At 34.5% G+C, this 17,348-nt stretch overlaps 1 protein-coding gene across 2 annotated transcripts in view; it reads right to left on the bottom strand.

The window, feature by feature from the left end:
* MTTP (microsomal triglyceride transfer protein) overlaps positions 1-17,348 on the bottom strand; it is a 78,660-nt gene that overhangs the window by 59,030 nt on the left and 2,282 nt on the right. Inside the window, exons 2-4 of one of the 2 annotated variants that reach the window (XM_031943763.1) lie at positions 15,683-15,857; positions 14,819-14,851; positions 4,184-4,412 (exon numbers count right to left, since the gene is read on the bottom strand). In XM_031943763.1, coding sequence (XP_031799623.1) covers positions 4,184-4,244 — 61 coding nt within the window. In that variant the 5' untranslated portion in view covers positions 4,245-4,412; positions 14,819-14,851; positions 15,683-15,857. The remainder of the gene's footprint in view (positions 1-4,183; positions 4,413-14,818; positions 14,852-15,682; positions 15,858-17,348) is intronic. The other variant, XM_031943764.1, reaches the window with a different exon arrangement.

Genomic DNA, 17,348 nt, shown 5'->3' with positions numbered 1-17,348 from the left:
TTGTTTAGGAGGAAATATTTGGCTATATTTAATTATAAAAAAATATTTGTAGAAAAAGTCACCCTTCCTCAGTATTGTCTATATGGTTCAAAACACTCTAATTCTATTATAACTACTGTAATTTTTTTTTAGCTTTTCTATTACTAATCAAAATAAAATAAAAATAACTTTTGACCATTCCATGGGCATGAAACAGGCATTATTTTGAATAAATAAGAAAATATTTTTTTCCCAAAAATTTCTTTTGCATACATTTGAAATTTCCAGTGACTTGAAAAAGTCTTATGTGTGTGTATAAGCATGCCTATATATATGTATACCCACATATGAATATACATGCATATATATGTATACCCACATATGAATATACATGCACACACACACACATAAATATATATATATAGATAGATAGATAGATAGATAGATATAGATATGGAAAAGAGATGTCTAAGGGTGTTATTACTACTCTCCTGTTATCTTTTTTACCTTTCAGTATTTATCTGGTCATATTATTTCTATTTTTAGCCAGCTAGACATTACCTGACATATAATTAGCTTTATATGCAGCAGAATTGTGTTCCCCATTACAGATAAATCTTTTCATAGGATCACAGATTTAAAGCTGAAAGACATCTTAAAGGCCACCTAATTCAACCCCCTCCCTTAACAGAAGAGACAGCCACCTGATTAGCTCAATGTGGTAAATAAAGGAACAGACATCTGAAAACAAGTTGAGTGATTCCAAGTTCAGAGCTTTACATAAAAAAACAAAAAAACAAAAAAAAAAAACAAAAAAACCCCCAGAAATTTAAGTGCAAATCCAGACATTTTTTAACTTGCTCCACAGAATTTAATTAGAAGCATTATAATCTCCTTAGTTTTAGTAACCTTCATAGGAAATGACTTTAAAACAAATTCCCTTCTTGTTTAGTCAAGCTCAAATGAATAGAATAGTTAATTGGTTTAAACAAGAAGATAAGATTGAGGTAAGCCACAGCTGAGATCTGAAGAGAAGAACAAAATGATTAAAAAGTGGGTAGGATTCTGGAGTTTTTTTGTTTTTTTTTAAAGACAGAAATCGGTGGGAAAATACCAGAGGAAAGTGTAAATAAAGAGTAGAAGAAATTAGGGACAACTAAGATCAAAAAAGAGATAAGCAGTGGAAAGTTTTTAAAACATAAAGAGTAAAGAAACAAAAACACAATGTCTAGAGGTGATAAGATATATGGATGCTTTTACACAGAGTTAGGTTAAAAAAAAGTGTCAGAAGATATCAAAATTAATGGTAGTGGTAAGAAAAAAAAATAGCAATCAGAATATAAAGTGGTGTATGCTGAAGTCCCCTTAAGGTTATGCTACTTTAAATAATTTATTATATACAATAACACATTACACAATATACTATTTATATAAGGCTAGGCTAATAATTTAAAAATTAATTAAATTAAAAAGAAAAATTGACATCAAAGTCTAAGAGTAAGGAGGATGATTCTGGAGAGGAGAAAGAACACACAAAAAGAACACACTTTAAGGGCAGAGAATAGAATTAGAGATTAAACTTTTTTTTTTTTTTTTTTAAGGAAGAAAGTACTGTAAAAACTAAAAGAGAAAGGAAGGAGGTAAAGATGTGTCAGCACTTGTTGCCAATAACTAAGAAAGAATCCTAAGGATTGAAACCCAATAAACAAACCAACAAGCATTTATTAACCACCCACTAGATGCCAAGGAAGGAATCAAGTTTCAAAATGGGCAGGAAGGTGAAGCAAATAAAAGAACAGCTACAAAAAAAGTAAGAAGATTACAAAAAAACAAGTGAGACTCCAAAGAAAAGATAAGAAAAGATACTAGCACCGCACCCCTTTGCAGAGGTGAAAGGTCCTTAGGTGTGGTACACTGCACATATTTTCAGACGTTTTCAATATAGTGACCAATTTTGATCAAAGCCTCCTCTGGGAGAATGGAAATTTTGGTTATGGTATGACAAAAAATATTAATAAATTTAAAAAAGCAAATGTGATCAAGATATTGCAGCTATTCCAGGGAACTGATAGAAGTAAAAAGAAAATCAGGAATGCTAAAATGGAAAGGAGGCCTTTAGAGCCAAAATTAGGGCTGAAATCAGAATAGCATGTGGCCTGATTTGGGAATGGATATTATTAACAAGTGTAAATAAGAAGAGATTGACAATTTAAAGCCTTTAATTCCTTTACCCTTGGAATATATCTTTGATTTATTCCAACCTTCCCCCCTCTTCTCCCACCCCCCACTCCTTAATTCTTTCTCCTATCCTAAACCCTACCAGCATCTCCAGTCCTAAAGGAACCATCCATATCTTCTTCTATTACGCCCCCCAAAATGAAGGCATTAATGGATAATTTATCTAAACTTCAATGGTTTATCCCAAAGGGCCAATACTTTGAGATATTAGTTTGAGGTCAAAAGTTGGGCACAGACTGGTTTACAGTGTGGACTATTAACAAATAGGTGTCAGTCATTAAAAGGGCCATGCCAATTCTATATTTAAATCATGATACTGTATAATACAGAAGGGTGCAGTGTCTGGTAGGGACAGCTGTTGAGTCCTGTGCTCTTTATTAATACATTTGGCATGTACTGTATATGCATCTCAAACAATTAGCAATCCCAAACATCATACTTCCTTATTTTGTGACATTAAATATCTAGTACTGGTGGAAAACATCTTTAAAAGTGCTTTATTAGATGCTTCTAGAAATTTTCAGATCAAATGAAAAAAGTGATAATTCAAAGCAAACCCCTTCTCTAGTATTTCTCAAAGAATCATATAATTGAGCTTACTGTTAGACACTATTATCTATAGCTGTATTTCTCAACAGATCACTAAATGCTTCCCAGACTGCCAGGCTTAGCCACATGGACCTTTTATGGAACTTGAATGGAAGTTGAATATTTGAAGTGTTGCCCAAATATGAACTGATGCCTTAGATTGAATTCTTACACTGAGGCCTAAATGACTTGTCCATGATCCCAAAAATTGTAAATGGACAGAGCTAGAATTTGAGCCCAGACTGCTGATTCCAAATCCAGTATTCTTAACACTACCTCAGAACTAGAGAAAAATTTATTATTAACACAAAAATTTAAAGTGATGAGTTTAAATTAATCACGCATATCAATTCTAACCCATCCTTTTTTGCTCAAGCAAATAGTAATTGCATTTATAAACTACTTTTTACTATAAAGACCTAGAATTTTAAAAGCCATGAATATATTAAATATAATTCCTACTAAGGGAAAAGCCATCATGAATAGGTTGCTTAATTATTATTACCTAACAGTAAACCTTTCAAGTTACTTGGCCTCTTTTAAATATTTAAGGATGACTAGCTAAGATAGCATTTGCTTCAAAACTGAATCATTTATCATACTAAGATATTTATGACACATTGCTCTATTGAGACTTGCACCTACCAAGTAGGGACCTTTTAAAATTAAGAGTGTCTCTTACTCTTAATTAAATCACATATCTCTACCAATTAATTGTATCTTAAAACTGTAAATTATTCATTTGCTTTTTTTCCCCAAAGATGGCAAATTTACCACTTAATAATATAATTGTAATTCTTTTAAGTTGCTGCTAGTGTTATAGTTTTGATAAATGACAACAAAATTTAAAAGATTCTTAATAGTTCCAATTCATGCTTCTCTGGCCAAGGCTAAGAAAATGGCTCTGGGGTTTATTATTAGAAGTTAGGGAAAGGGGCCCCCAAGGCCCATTCAAACTGGGGTCTAATTTTTCCTGAAGGCAAAGCTTTGCATTGCTAAGCAACTTCAGAGGAAATCCTGGCTCTGGACCTTTTTTTACAAGTCAAATGAGGGAGAAACCTTCTGTGAATGAACAGCTAGAGCTCCCTGAAACAAGAGAAGTCTTTTAAAAGAAAGAAAGAAAGAAAGTATGAATGGGTGATTCAAGCAAAAAAAAAAAAGGGCAGTTTAGTTTGGCAGACTAAAACCTCCAAGAAAGCCCAATTTTATTCAATGAACATCAGATTCCAAGTGTGTTTTCCATCCCTTCCTCCCCCCATTTCTGTCTTTATAACCATCCTGGAAAAAGGCTTTATACGAGACTTTTTAAAACTAAAATATGCCATTTTTATCTCCCAATGATTTAGTTTTTAGAAATCAATGGGCAGCACGAACTTACCTTTAACTGATGCAGAGTATGAGGAAATGAAGCAAAGGAAAAGAACAGCAAGAAGAATCATCGTTGATTCTGGTTGTGTCCACAGCAGTGCATGGAGTTCGGGGCAGGCCTGCCTGCACCTACCAGGGAACTGCTCTGACTGCAGCCAAGCAGGGGAAAAACCTCAGCACCTGTGACAATCAGGTTTATCTTCAGGCAAAGGGCAGATTCCAAATTCCATCTTCAGGGCCTAAGTTCAATAAAATGTTCTCCGTTAATCATTAAGCACTGAGGGGGGGGGGGGTAAGGTTTGCAAAATTTACCCCCTTTTTATAGTTTCACTTCTTTCTCCTTTCATTTTGGGGAATTAGGCCAGAGCAGCCTTGCGCTAAAGCAAGTCCTTCACTTTTTTTGGTCTTTCAGACTCCTTTGAAAGTCCATGGACTCCTATTCGAATCATGTGTTTAAGTGAATAAAATAACAATATTACAAAGTCAATAAGTGAGTCAATAAGCATTTATTAAGCACCTTCTAAGCACCTACTAAGCACCTACTAAGCACTAGGAATACAAAGAAACAGGCAAAAGACTATCCTTAGTCTCAAGGAGCTTACATACTAATGGAGACAACATGTAAAAGTCGAATTCTGCATAAATAAATATATATATATATATATATATGCTTATATGTACACACATATATATCTGCACAAGTGAATATGTAGATATATATACATATATGTGTGTAATATATATATGAATACACATACACATAAATATGATAAATTGGAAATAAACCCAGAGAAGGGAAGATACAACATTAAGGGAGATCAAAAAAAAGTTTCTTTGTAAAAAGGAGAGATTTTAGCTGAGCTTTGGAGGAAGACAAGAGGCAGAGATGAAGAGAGAAAGAGTTCCAGGTTTGGGGACCAGCTACTGAAAATTCTCACAAACCACTTATTCTGAAATTAAGTAATCAAATATACATATGGACATATATATATATATATATATATGTAAATAGATATGTTTAAAAAGGTTATAGACGCCAAGTTAACAATCTCAGAGAGAAAATGGGGCTAATCAAGAAGAACCGGGAAACTGAATGGATGCCCATCAATTAGAGAATGGCTGAATAAATTGTGATACATGAATGTTATGGAATATTACTGTTCTGTAAGAAATAACCAGAAGGATGATTTCAGAGAGACCTGGAGAGACTTGCATGAACTGATGCTTAGTGAAGTGAGAGGAACCAGAAGATCATTATACAGGGCAACAGCAAGATTATATTATGTTCAATTCTGATGGAAGTGGCTCTCTTCAACAACGAGATGATTCAGATCAGTTCCAATGGTCTTGTGATGAAAACAGCCATCTACACTCAGAGAGAGGACTGTAGAACTGAGCAGGGTTCACAACAAAACATTCTCACTCTTTTTGTTGTTTGCTTGCATTTTATTTTGCTCTTCTGCTTTTCTTTTTTTGCAGTGTAATTGTATAAATATGTATGCATATATTGGATTTAACATATATTTCTACCAAATTTAACATTATATATTGGATTACTTGCCATCTAGGGGAAGGTGTGGGGGGAGGGGAGGAAAATTGGAACAAAAGGTTTTACAAGTGCTAATGTTGAAGAATTGTCCACATATGTTTTTAAAAATAAAAAACTTTAATTAAAAAAAAAAAAGAAAGAAAATGGTGCCAATATAGTGAAAGAGCAGTTCAAAAAGCAGCCAGGGTAAGCTTTAATTTGAAGCATTATAGTAAAGACGCTACAAAAATTGAGGTTGGCCAGGAAATCTTGGCATAATAAGCAATTTTAAATGAATCCACAGACCAGACATTCGAGGGAATAACAGAGTTAAAGCTGGAAACAATTGTAAAGGCCATTTAGTCCAAGCTCCTCCTTTTACAGGTATGAAACTGAGGCACAGAGAGATATAGTGACTTTCCCAAAGTCACAAAATGTCTGAAGATTTGGCTCTGGTCTTTCTGACTTCTTGTCTATTGCTCTATCCACTTCTTAGATGCCTGGTGGGAAGGAAGAGGAGAAAGAAGGGAAAAAGAGAGGAGGAAAAGGGGGAGAAGAGGGAAACGAGGGAAGCAGAGAGGACTAAGATAGGACAGAAAGGGGAAAGAAGAAAGAAAAGAGAGGGAGAATTAAAAGAAGAGATAATTCTTTATACGTTGAGATATTGTCTGTAACTTGGGCTCCATAATTTTTGGAGCAGTCCCAATATGTGTGGGAAAAAACCCCAATTACACACACACACACACCCTTTTATCATGGCATGCACCTGGTGCCAAACATTAACTAAAAGGATCCTGGTACCCCCTGAATTCTCTTTCTGGAAATCAGTATATAGGAAAATGCCAACATGACCATTTGTCTTTAAAGAAGAGATAAATCACCTATGTAACATGACTAGGGCTTTCAGGAATCTCCAGCATGACTTTTACCATGCCACGCTAGATCCTAGTATCTGTCTTGACAAGTCCTTGGATGAGGCAAAATTTTGCATTTCCCTCTCCCTCCTCCTTCTTCCTCCCCACTAAATGACCTGCCATTAATCTCTGTTCTAGCCACCATTCAGTACTCAACTTGCATGCCAATTCTCCTTGAAGATTTCTTAATCTCTGGGGCACTATTTCAATTAAAAGTGAAGTCTCTCTCTAATGAAATTACATGACCTTTAAATTCTTATGATCGTTAAATTCTATTCTACTGATTTAAAATTATTTGTGTCCTTGCCTTCCTCTTAATATTCCCATTGGAGTTTCACTTATCTTTGTAACTCTCCCAGAATTTTATACATAGCAAGTACTCAATAAATAATTATTAGATAAATGAATGAATGGAGAGAGGGCTGACATCAACACAGAGATCCAACCCAAAGCATAGTACTTGGACCCTGGCCTACTCCATCATAGGTGACTCTGAGACTAAAGTTAAAAGATCCAAAAAAAGACTATTAAAATGTTTTGGTTTAAGTTTCTTATAAGCAAGACTATTTGTGTATAGGACTCCTCAGGAAAAGATTACTCCAGAGTTTACTAAATTAAAGATAAAGTAGAAAAAAAATTTTTTTGATCTTATATGCACATGTGCATAAATATACATTTACATAAATATATACATATATACATACACACATATATATAAAACCAGATTTATTTATTTTGCTCAATAGTATTTTATTTTGCCAATTACATGTAAAGACAATTTTCAACATTCATTTTTGTAAGATTTTGAATTCCAAATTTTTTCCCTCTCCCTCTTATCTCCCCTCCTTCCCAAGACAATAAATCTTATATAATACAATCACATTTAAAGACAGATCTTCATTACCTAGTTTCATCCTTTTTTCCAAAATCTCAGTCTTGGAATGAGAAGGGTCTCCCTATCAATCATCCCAGACACCATCTGGAGCTCTGACCAATAGATGCCCAGAATAATCTGGACAAAGGGTGGCACAGAATGATATTATAGAATAAGAATGTGAACATAAAAACCTTCACATTTACCATATAAAAGACTAGAGGATGCCAATTATCTGTCTTTAACTCTCTTATTCATACTGGAAATTTTGCTCTCAAGTTTTACATACAAATTGTAGAAGTACATGCCAAATACTAACAAACCATTGCTGATCTGATTGCTATAAAATATCCCAAGGTCAATAAGATTAAGTGAAAAGGACAAACTTTCAAAAATAATGTTCTTACTGAAATCCCGTGAAAATTGCCCTACCTCCCAAGAAACAGCATGACATAGGGGATAAAGAGTTAACCTTGGGAGCAAGGAAGACCTGAATTAAAAGTGCAATCTTGGACTTCTGGTGGCTGCATGACCCTGAGCAAGTCACTTAAAACTCTAGATATGCACAATCCTTTAACAAAGAATTGCAGAGAAAATGTAGACTGGTACCAATAGAGGGATCTTCCTCATTTGGGAATTCCTTTTACCAATGAAATCACAGATTTGGCTCCTATCCTTTCCCCAAATGACTATGGCCTATTAGTTGTTAAATTTGGTCTTTTATATTTTTGAATTACATAACACTAAGGTAGCTACTAGATATTCTATTAGCATAGGACTTTATAAACTTGTTTCACTTGTTGAAAAACCTAGAATCCTTCATTGATTATCTCAATAGCACTATTATTTAATGTACTTCATGGTTAAACTATGTAGTATATAATACGTGTCCCTCTGGTTAAAGTACTCTCACTTGTCATGCATTTTCCAGAGTCCAACAAATAAAGGGCATACCCTTATTGCCTAATAAAACTAATGATGTGTCTTTTGAACATTTGCTCTCCAATAAAATATTTCTATTAGTCATTCCACTGAATAGAGAGATATTTCAAAATACATATGAAAATCTTTCCAATACCTATTTTTGATGACAGTACATGTTGTGGTCACCTGTTCTGGTTTGATAAAGAATTGGATAAGATGACTTTTCAAGTCCACAGGAAAAGCCCAATGATAAAATAAGAACAAAAAATTTGGAACCTCCAAAAAATTATCAAACTGTTCATAATTTTGACTCAGCAGTAATTCTACTGGGCTTATATCCCAAAGAGATCTTAAAGGAGGGAAAGGGACCCACATGTACAAAAATGTTTGTGGCAGCTCTTTTTGTAGTGGCTAGAAACTGGAAACTGAATGGATGCCCATCAACTGGAGAATGGCTGAATAAATTGTGGTACATGAATGTTACAGAGTATTATTGTTCTGTAAGAAACGACCAACAAGATGATTTCAGAGAAGCCTGGAGAGACTTACATGAACTGATGCTAAGTGAAATGAGCAGAACCAGGAGCTCATTATACATGGCAACAAAACTATATGATGATCAATTCTGATGGACATGGCTCTCTTCAACAATAAGATGATTCAAACCAATTCAATTGTTTGGTGATGAAGAAAGCCATATATACCCGAGAGAGGCCTGTATGAACTGAGTATGGAGCACAACATAGCATTTTCATGCTTTCTGTTGATGTTTGCTTGCATTTTGTTTTCCTTCTCAGGTTTTTTTTTCTACATCCGATTTTTTCTTGTGCAGCAAGGTATAATAAATATGTATATATATATTGGATTTAACATATATTTTTAACATATTTAATATGTATTGGACTACCTGCCATCTAGGGGAGGAGATGGGGGAAAGGAGGGAAAACTTTGAAATAGAAAATTTTGCAAGGGTCAGTGTTGAAAAATTACCCATGCATAAGTTTTGTAAATAAAAAGCTTTAATAAATAAATAAAATTGGGAGCCTCCCCAGTCAGAGAGCATAGTACTCTGTGATCTCAGATGCAGTTAATTAAACTGGTTTAAATATCTAAATGAGCCTTCTTGACCAATAAGTCCCCTTCAGGATTCCTATAAATGCTTGCATAAATTCCACACTAAAATTTAACATAAATGTTCTTTATCTCATGAAATCATAGAGACAAATCTTAGTATAAGAGTTTTCCCACCTTCTTCCCTAGTAAAAGATTTGACGTTTATAAAGTTTTCACTTGCTTAGCAATATTCCTGTTATAAAGAATCATTACCAATATGGTTTATATAATAAGGGACCATTCTATCAGTGAGGTCAAGATCAGTCAAAGGCAAAATCTCACAAATAGAAATTAAGGAGCAGAGGACCAGAGACAGCTTTTTGTCTGCCAATGAATTAAAATGGTAGGAAATACAGAGTGAGAAATGAGAACCAAATTCAGCTTGCCAGAAGGGATGATTAATTTTTTAAAATGAACAATTAAACATATGCTGCTACTCAGACAAAAAATTGGACAGCCTCATGTAAGCACATAGACATGGATAATATACATTTTGGGGAATTGAACTGGCATATATTTAAGAAAGGAATAGTGGAAGGCAGTCATGTTTTACCCAGCTGGCTCCAATGTATATCCTTTAGCATTATTACTGAAGTGGTACCAAGGACTCATGTAAGTATGAGATATTTATTTCTATTCAAAGTCAAGCAGTGTTTCCTCTACTGAGCAGCTCTTGAAGATGGGAGGAGATGATCATACCCTCCTTGGGGTAATAGAACACTGAGGAGGAGCTTGGCAGAGTGCTTAATTCTATGCCCAGGTGTTATAAACTAGATTTTCAATATTTCCAAAATGAAAGTCAATTTTTTTTTCCAGTACCAAAGAAGCAATATTTATTTCAAGTTAAATTCACTTCCCTACTTATTGTCCTTTTCAGGAGCTCAATGTTCCCAGACATCTAATAATTACATGGCATCTTATACAATGCCATTATACCTGGGAATATAGGAATCTCCCCAAATTCACTGTTCCATGCAAGTATGATATTAATTGTCCAGAAGAGCATGAATCAATCTTCCTTTCATAGTGAATTTTCTTTTAAAAGTTGTCTACAGATTAGTCCCGCCACTCCCTTGTTTAATTCCTTGAAATCTCTCATCCTTACCATTCTACTGAAAATGTTCCCTTAAAGGTCAATAATGAGCTTCTAAAAGCCAAATCCAAAGACATGTTTTCCAGGCTGCATCCTTCTTAACTTCTCTGCAGCTCCCTCAGGTATTCTGGAAATCAGTAACACTAGCCTTCTTGAGGTTCCTTGAACAAAAAATTTCCATCTAACTCTGGGCATTTTCATCGGCTCTCTTCTGAACCTGGAATTCTCTTTCTCCTGGTCTCTGGCTTCCTTGAAGTATCTGCTAAAATCCTGCCTTCTACAAGAAACCATTCCCAATGCCCCCTAATGTTAGCACTTTCCCTCTGTTGAGTATCTCCAACTTATTTTGTATATATCTTGCTTGTACATGGCTATTTACATGTTGCCCCTGCCTTTAGATCGTGAGTTTCTTGAGAGTAAGGAGAATCTATTGCCTTTCTTTGTATACCCAGTGCTCTGCCCTGTGTAGAGTACATAGTAGGCATCTAATAAGTAACTGATAATTATTCTTTTCTCCTGTTTTGGCTTTTGAAAAACCCTACTCTTCTGGTTCTCCTCCTGCCTCTATAATTGTTCCTTCTCACAGAATGTCAAGAGAAGCAAGATCACTGAGAGATCTATTCAAGCCTCTCATTTTACAAAGAGGAAAAGTTTCAGAAAAGTGAAGTAATTTCTCCAAGATCATCCTTGGAAGAACTGGGACAAAACTCTAAATCCTGGATTCTGAATCTAAGGTCTATGGATTGGTCTGTAGTTAGATTTCAGTAGGCTTGTGAGGCTAGATGGGAAAAGTTACATATATATTTTAATATAATTGGTTTCCTTTGTAATCTTGTGCTATTTTTGTCTTTTCTTTTTTTTTTTTTTAAAAGAATTGTGACTTGCTCAGAGTCACACAGTAAGTAATCATCTGAGGCTGGATTTGAATTCAGGTTCTCCTGATTCCAGGTTCAGTGCTCTATCCATTGCCCCATTTAGCTGCCTACTTAAGTATGTTTTATATGCATTTAAAAACATTATTCTATGTCTATGAAGGGGGTCTATGGCCTTCACTAGATTGCCAGAGGGATTCGTGACATAGAAAGATTTAGAACTGCTATGTTTATCTTCATTCTTAATATCCCTTAAGTTAGGGGTTCACCATTGCTTTTCCTTCAGCCTAATTCTCTTCTTTTTATGCTTCCTCCCTTAATGAACTCATCTGATCCCATGGATTCAACCATCAGCTCAAAGTAAATAATCACATTTTGATGCCCAGCTTTGATCCCTTTTCAGTGTTTCAGACCCACATCTCCAAACATTTATGGGCCATCTCCATCTAAATATACCACTGGTACCTCAAACTCCAGAAGTGCTAGAGTAGAAAAGTATCTGATCTTAAAATCAGAGGACTTGAATTTTAATCTTAACTGTTACTTATTTGTGTGACCTCAAGTCAGTTTATTTCCCAAACCCTCATTTTCTTCATCTGCAAAATGATCTCTAAAATCCTTTTTAAGACTCCTAATTCTATGAGCTTATGTCTAAAACCCCAGTTTGTCATCTTTATGAAAAACCGTTCCTTTTGGTTTCATTGTTTGTTGGCAGTACCATCACTTACCTTATTTTCCATATCTAAAGCCTTATGTTATCTCCCCAAACCAGTTTATTTTTCATCCATTCCTCCAATCTCATCACTTCTACCTTTAAGTCTGGGCCCTTAAGGACACCTTATCTGGACTCATTATTCTAACTTTTTTTTTTGTCTCTATAAACTTTCTGTATTCTAACTCACCCACTGGTACATTTGTCTGCCCCATGAATATCAAAGCTTCTTAAATTATGGAATGAGGTCATGTAACTCAATGTGATGGTCATGAAATTATGATTTATTATAATTAAATGTTTGATTTGTATGTTTTATAATATCTATATATCTGGGGTTGTGTAAAAATTTCTTGGATGAAAAGCGGTCAGGAGTCGAAAAAGTTCTGGCTTATATCACTCTTCTATACAAACTCTGTCAGTAATTACCCAATGCCCACCAAAGAAAGCTCAGACTCCTTCTTTTATTCTTTTATTATTATTTTCACATACTCTGCTCTAGTCCAGAGGTTCTAAACTTTTTCTATGTATTGATTGTACTATCAAGAGGGCAATTTGGCAAGACTATGAACCCCTTCTCAAAATGTTTTTAAAAGCATAAAGTATATAGGAACACAAAAGGAAGCCAATTTTACTGAAACAGTTATCAAAATATTATGAAAGGAAATGTCTAAACAAGTTGTAGTATATAGTTATGGAATAATATGGTCCTATAAGATATGATGAGCTCAATGAATCTTAGAAAAACATGGATAATGAAGAGTGAAATGAGCAGAATCAGAACATTGTATTTAATAACAGCAATATTGTTTTAAGAATGACAGTGAATAAGTCATTTTGATTATTATAAATACTCAAAGATGCTATCTGCATTCAGAGAAAGATCTGATAAATAGAAGCATATGTGAATAATTTTACATATATTATATACACAAATCTATTTGTGTCTAAAGATGGCTATCTCTGGAGGGAAGAGGAAGAGAAAAAATATATACATGATAATTTTGTTGTATATTTAAAAGAAATAGCCAGCTTTGCAGTTTTTATGTTTAATCATTTTTTATTATACTATGTTATGAAAATTCTAATTTTACTCCATAAATTAAAAATTAAAAGAATATTTTTAAAAGAGCAAATGTATAGACTGAATCTTAAGAAGCCCTGTTCTAGTTAAACTTGAATACTAATTATTCTCTATACACAGTCTATCTATCCTGTTCTATTTCTACCCTTTTTTCCCCCACACTATTGACTATGCTCTGAATTCTCTTTTCCCCTCCCCTAATATGCCCATTGAATTCCTACACAGCCTTTAAAAGCTAAATGCTACCTCCTTCTATAATAAACTCATACTCTACCTCCTTTCATAATTAATACCTTTGAAGTTGGTAGAGAACTTTTTTTTCCAAAAGAATTATTAAACATTTACTATATGCTAGTTACTATGTAAGTACTGGCAAAGCATTGGCAAGGGAATGGAGGCATTTCCTGCCCTCGAGGAACTTAACACTCTAACAGAAGCCCAGAAGGCTTTTAAGGGCAGTAATGGACAAGGGAGTCTTATAGAATGGTAATTGGAGACATAGGACAATTGACTGACCTGTACTTGGTAAGGTTAGTAGGTGCTGATTTGCTATCTATGATCCAACCTCCTAGAGCTGTTGTGATTATCAAATTTATTTAATGTATGTAAAGCACTTTGTGACAATATATAAATGCAAGTTATGGTAAAAGTAGGAAGATAAAATTTAAAATCTTGACAAGAACAATCTCCTTAGAATTAGAGCTGGAAAGGGTAGAGGTATGGGGTGAGGCAGAAATGTAAGTAGCAAGGCATAGAGAGGGTCAGGAAGTGACAGTGGTGGTCCTGCAACTAGGCAAGATGTGGTGAAATACTCATAAATCAAAGTCCAGGGTTACAGGAGTAAGGTCTTAAGTTTCTGACAGAATGGGAGGCTAGACTGTAGGTGGAGGCAGACAGGAAGAAGGCACCAACCAAATTCACTGGCATGGTCTTTTTCTCATGGTCCTTCTCATCCAAGGGAATGAGATTCCCTTTTACGCTGAAGGCTGTCTTTAAGACTACTATTCTATAATTTTATAAACGGCTAGTGAAATATCTAAAGATGGTTGACTCATTCTAAAGTACATTTTTCCTTCTGTTCTTATCACTAGAGATTGGTAGGAGGAAGGAGTTTTGCTAGATTAGAAGATTAATGAACTTTAGTCCATTAAAAAGAGTTAACTTTGGACAGGATTATATCACAATCCCAGAAATAGATCAAGAAAACCAGGTGTATGATACCAAATTGAAATAAGGGAAGCGAGAAAGATCTGGAATGTAGAATCGAAATTTATCTATTTAGTTGTTCTAAAGTTGAATATCATTTAAATTTATAATATGCAAGTATATCCTACTTTTTGTAACAGGTATTCCTCAAATGGTTTAGAGCACATCTTTGGTTAAATAAAAAATCCTATTTTCAATACTGTGAAGGAATTTTGTGTTTAAAGTCAGCCAGTTCTCACAATGGGTTTTTGAGGATAGACATTGTGACTGTCATTAAGGTGGGCAACTTCAGGAAGAAAGTTTGGACAATGTCTGATACACTTACAGCAAACTTCATCTTCTCGGTCTGTTAGGCTACCTAGTAGAGAAAAAAAAACAATTAGTGAACTTCTGTGCTGTGTCATTAAGGAAAGAGTCCCTGTAACTGAGAGACTGGAATCCATAAGGTCTCTAGTATTAAATTCTGGCTTTGTCAAAATACAACTATTATATTAACAAGCACTTTGTCAAAGGGCAATTCCAAATAATTAATATCCATATGAAAAAATGTTCTGTATTACTGAGAAGAAAGACACAAATTAAAACAATCCTGATTTTTTTACCTTATAACTAGCAAACTGGCAAAGATTACCAAAAAATGGGAAGGATGTTAGACGAGCTTTGGAAAAGTGTAGCTGTGAATTTGTCCAATTTTTTAGAATTCTCCCTCAAAAATCACTAAAATGTCCACTTTTTGACTCAGAGATCCCACTGCTATGTATATACTTCAAGGAGTACCAAGACTGTGATAGGGATCAATATCTTGAAGGGTTTCCTCTAGCTCAGTTCTTGTTTTAGTACCTAACACATAGTAGGTACTTAATTAGTGTTTATTGACAAGTTATGTTAATAGCTAAACAAATTGTGATAGATGAATATAATTCTTGGACTATACGTAAAAAAATGATTCAGAGAAACATGGGAAGGCATAAACTAATGCAAAATAAACTAAGCAGAACTAAAAAATGCAATATGATGACAACAATGGAAAAGAAGATAACAGTAAAAACAAAAATGAATGTTTTCTAACAGACACAAAATGATAAAGTAGATGACAGATTGACAAACCTAGCTAGCTAGAACTTAAAACAAACAAACAAACAAACAAATACTATGTTTCAGACATTGTAGAAAATAAGAATGTCCTTACTTTCCACAAGCTTATGAGGAGTATGGGGGGAAGAGGAAAGTACTTGGCAATTGGTAGCGAGGTGAATCCAAGTCTAGGAAATGAGTGAAATGAGCATAGCATGTGTAGGTCCTCTCAGAAAATGTAAATCAGACCAGGAACTCACTAATCAGGAAAGCAGGCTTCAAGGGACAGCCTATAAAGACCAAGAGATGAAAAATATATTGAGTAGATGCTGTATAAATATAAATATCATGTCTATTGTATCTACAAAAAGGACCAAGGTACATTTTAGAAAGGTACTCAGTATATAAAACAAGGTATGCTGGTGCTATTTATATCTTTCACAAAAAAAAAAAAAATATTTAAAACACAAAATGCTCATAAGCTTGTTTTAATTCCTATTGTACTCTTCTAGGAGGTTAATATTTAAAATGCCAAAATATGAATTATTTGGAGGGACTGCTCATTTTCATCTTCCCCTTGACTCTACTTCTGAATCAATTTCAAACATCTATGTACTCTGGGAATGATTTGGGGTTTTTCTCCTTCTGATGTTCATTCTTTCCTCTGCTAGGAATTGTAGTTGCTGCTGGGAGTATTACTTCAATCTTCTAATGATTTCAGATCTTTTGAGTCTATAAAGTATTGGCCACGGCTGGAAACCTCCATCCTCAGGTTATTTTTTAGTCACCCAGGCAGAGTTGTGAAGTCATAATAATTGCCTTCAGATCTTATTATCTGTGTAGCACTAGGCAGGCCTGAGTTTCCTAATCTGTAGTACAATGGGAGGGTAAAAGTGGAAGGCTTCTGAGGTTCTTCCCATTCTAGGTCTATGATGCTATCTATGATCCAATCTCCTAGAGTTATTGTGACAATCAAATTTATTTAACGTACATAAAGCACTTTGTGACAATATATGAAGTTATGAAAAAAGGACAAAGAAAAAACTTAAAATCTTGACAAGAATAAGAAATCAATTAATCAGTTAGTATTGCTAGACACTGTACTAGGATTGGAAAGAAATAAAAAGGGTGTATGATTTTTTGGGAAGAAATATTCAGTTCTTCATAAAACAGATCCCATGTAGGGCACTATCAATTTTCCTTGTCAACTGAGCAGCTGTCAAAGGGAAAGTTTTAGGTTACTACAATTCCAGACTGAATTCTGTGACCTAGATGTGAAGGGTGGCATATCTGATTACCAATCTTGGCTGAGCATTCTCTATGCTGATCAAGGAGGCAGTTGAAGGAAGCAGCCTACTAAGTGACCAGAAGTAAATCCAGGCTTGTATTGCCACCTACCAGTTAATTGACATCATGCAAGATTATCTCAACTCCTTTCTTCCTTTCCTAATTCAGCAAAGTGTTTAATAAAATTTACTCCAAATTAAAACAAGAAGTCTAAATTCAGAAGACCATGCTATTTATTAGCTGTGGTGTAGTTATAAAGGTTCAGTCAGAATTGAAGACAATAATATAATCAGTAATTCCTGAAATCTTGCACAACTGACTAGGGAAAACAAACTCCACCAATAAATAGATAAGCAATATTAACCATAAGAGGAAGTAGTACAAAAATTTCTTAGAAATGATAACCTTAGGGGCAGCTAGGTGGTTCAGTGGATAGAGCACTAACCCTTAAATCAGGAGAAACTGAGTTCAAGACTAACCTCTAATACTAAATG

This window comes from Sarcophilus harrisii, chromosome 6 (assembly GCF_902635505.1).
Source record: "Sarcophilus harrisii chromosome 6, mSarHar1.11, whole genome shotgun sequence".
NCBI lineage: Eukaryota > Metazoa > Chordata > Mammalia > Dasyuromorphia > Dasyuridae > Sarcophilus > Sarcophilus harrisii.
Note: the sequence above shows the minus strand (reverse complement) of the source record. Positions and strands in the feature narration are given on the sequence as shown.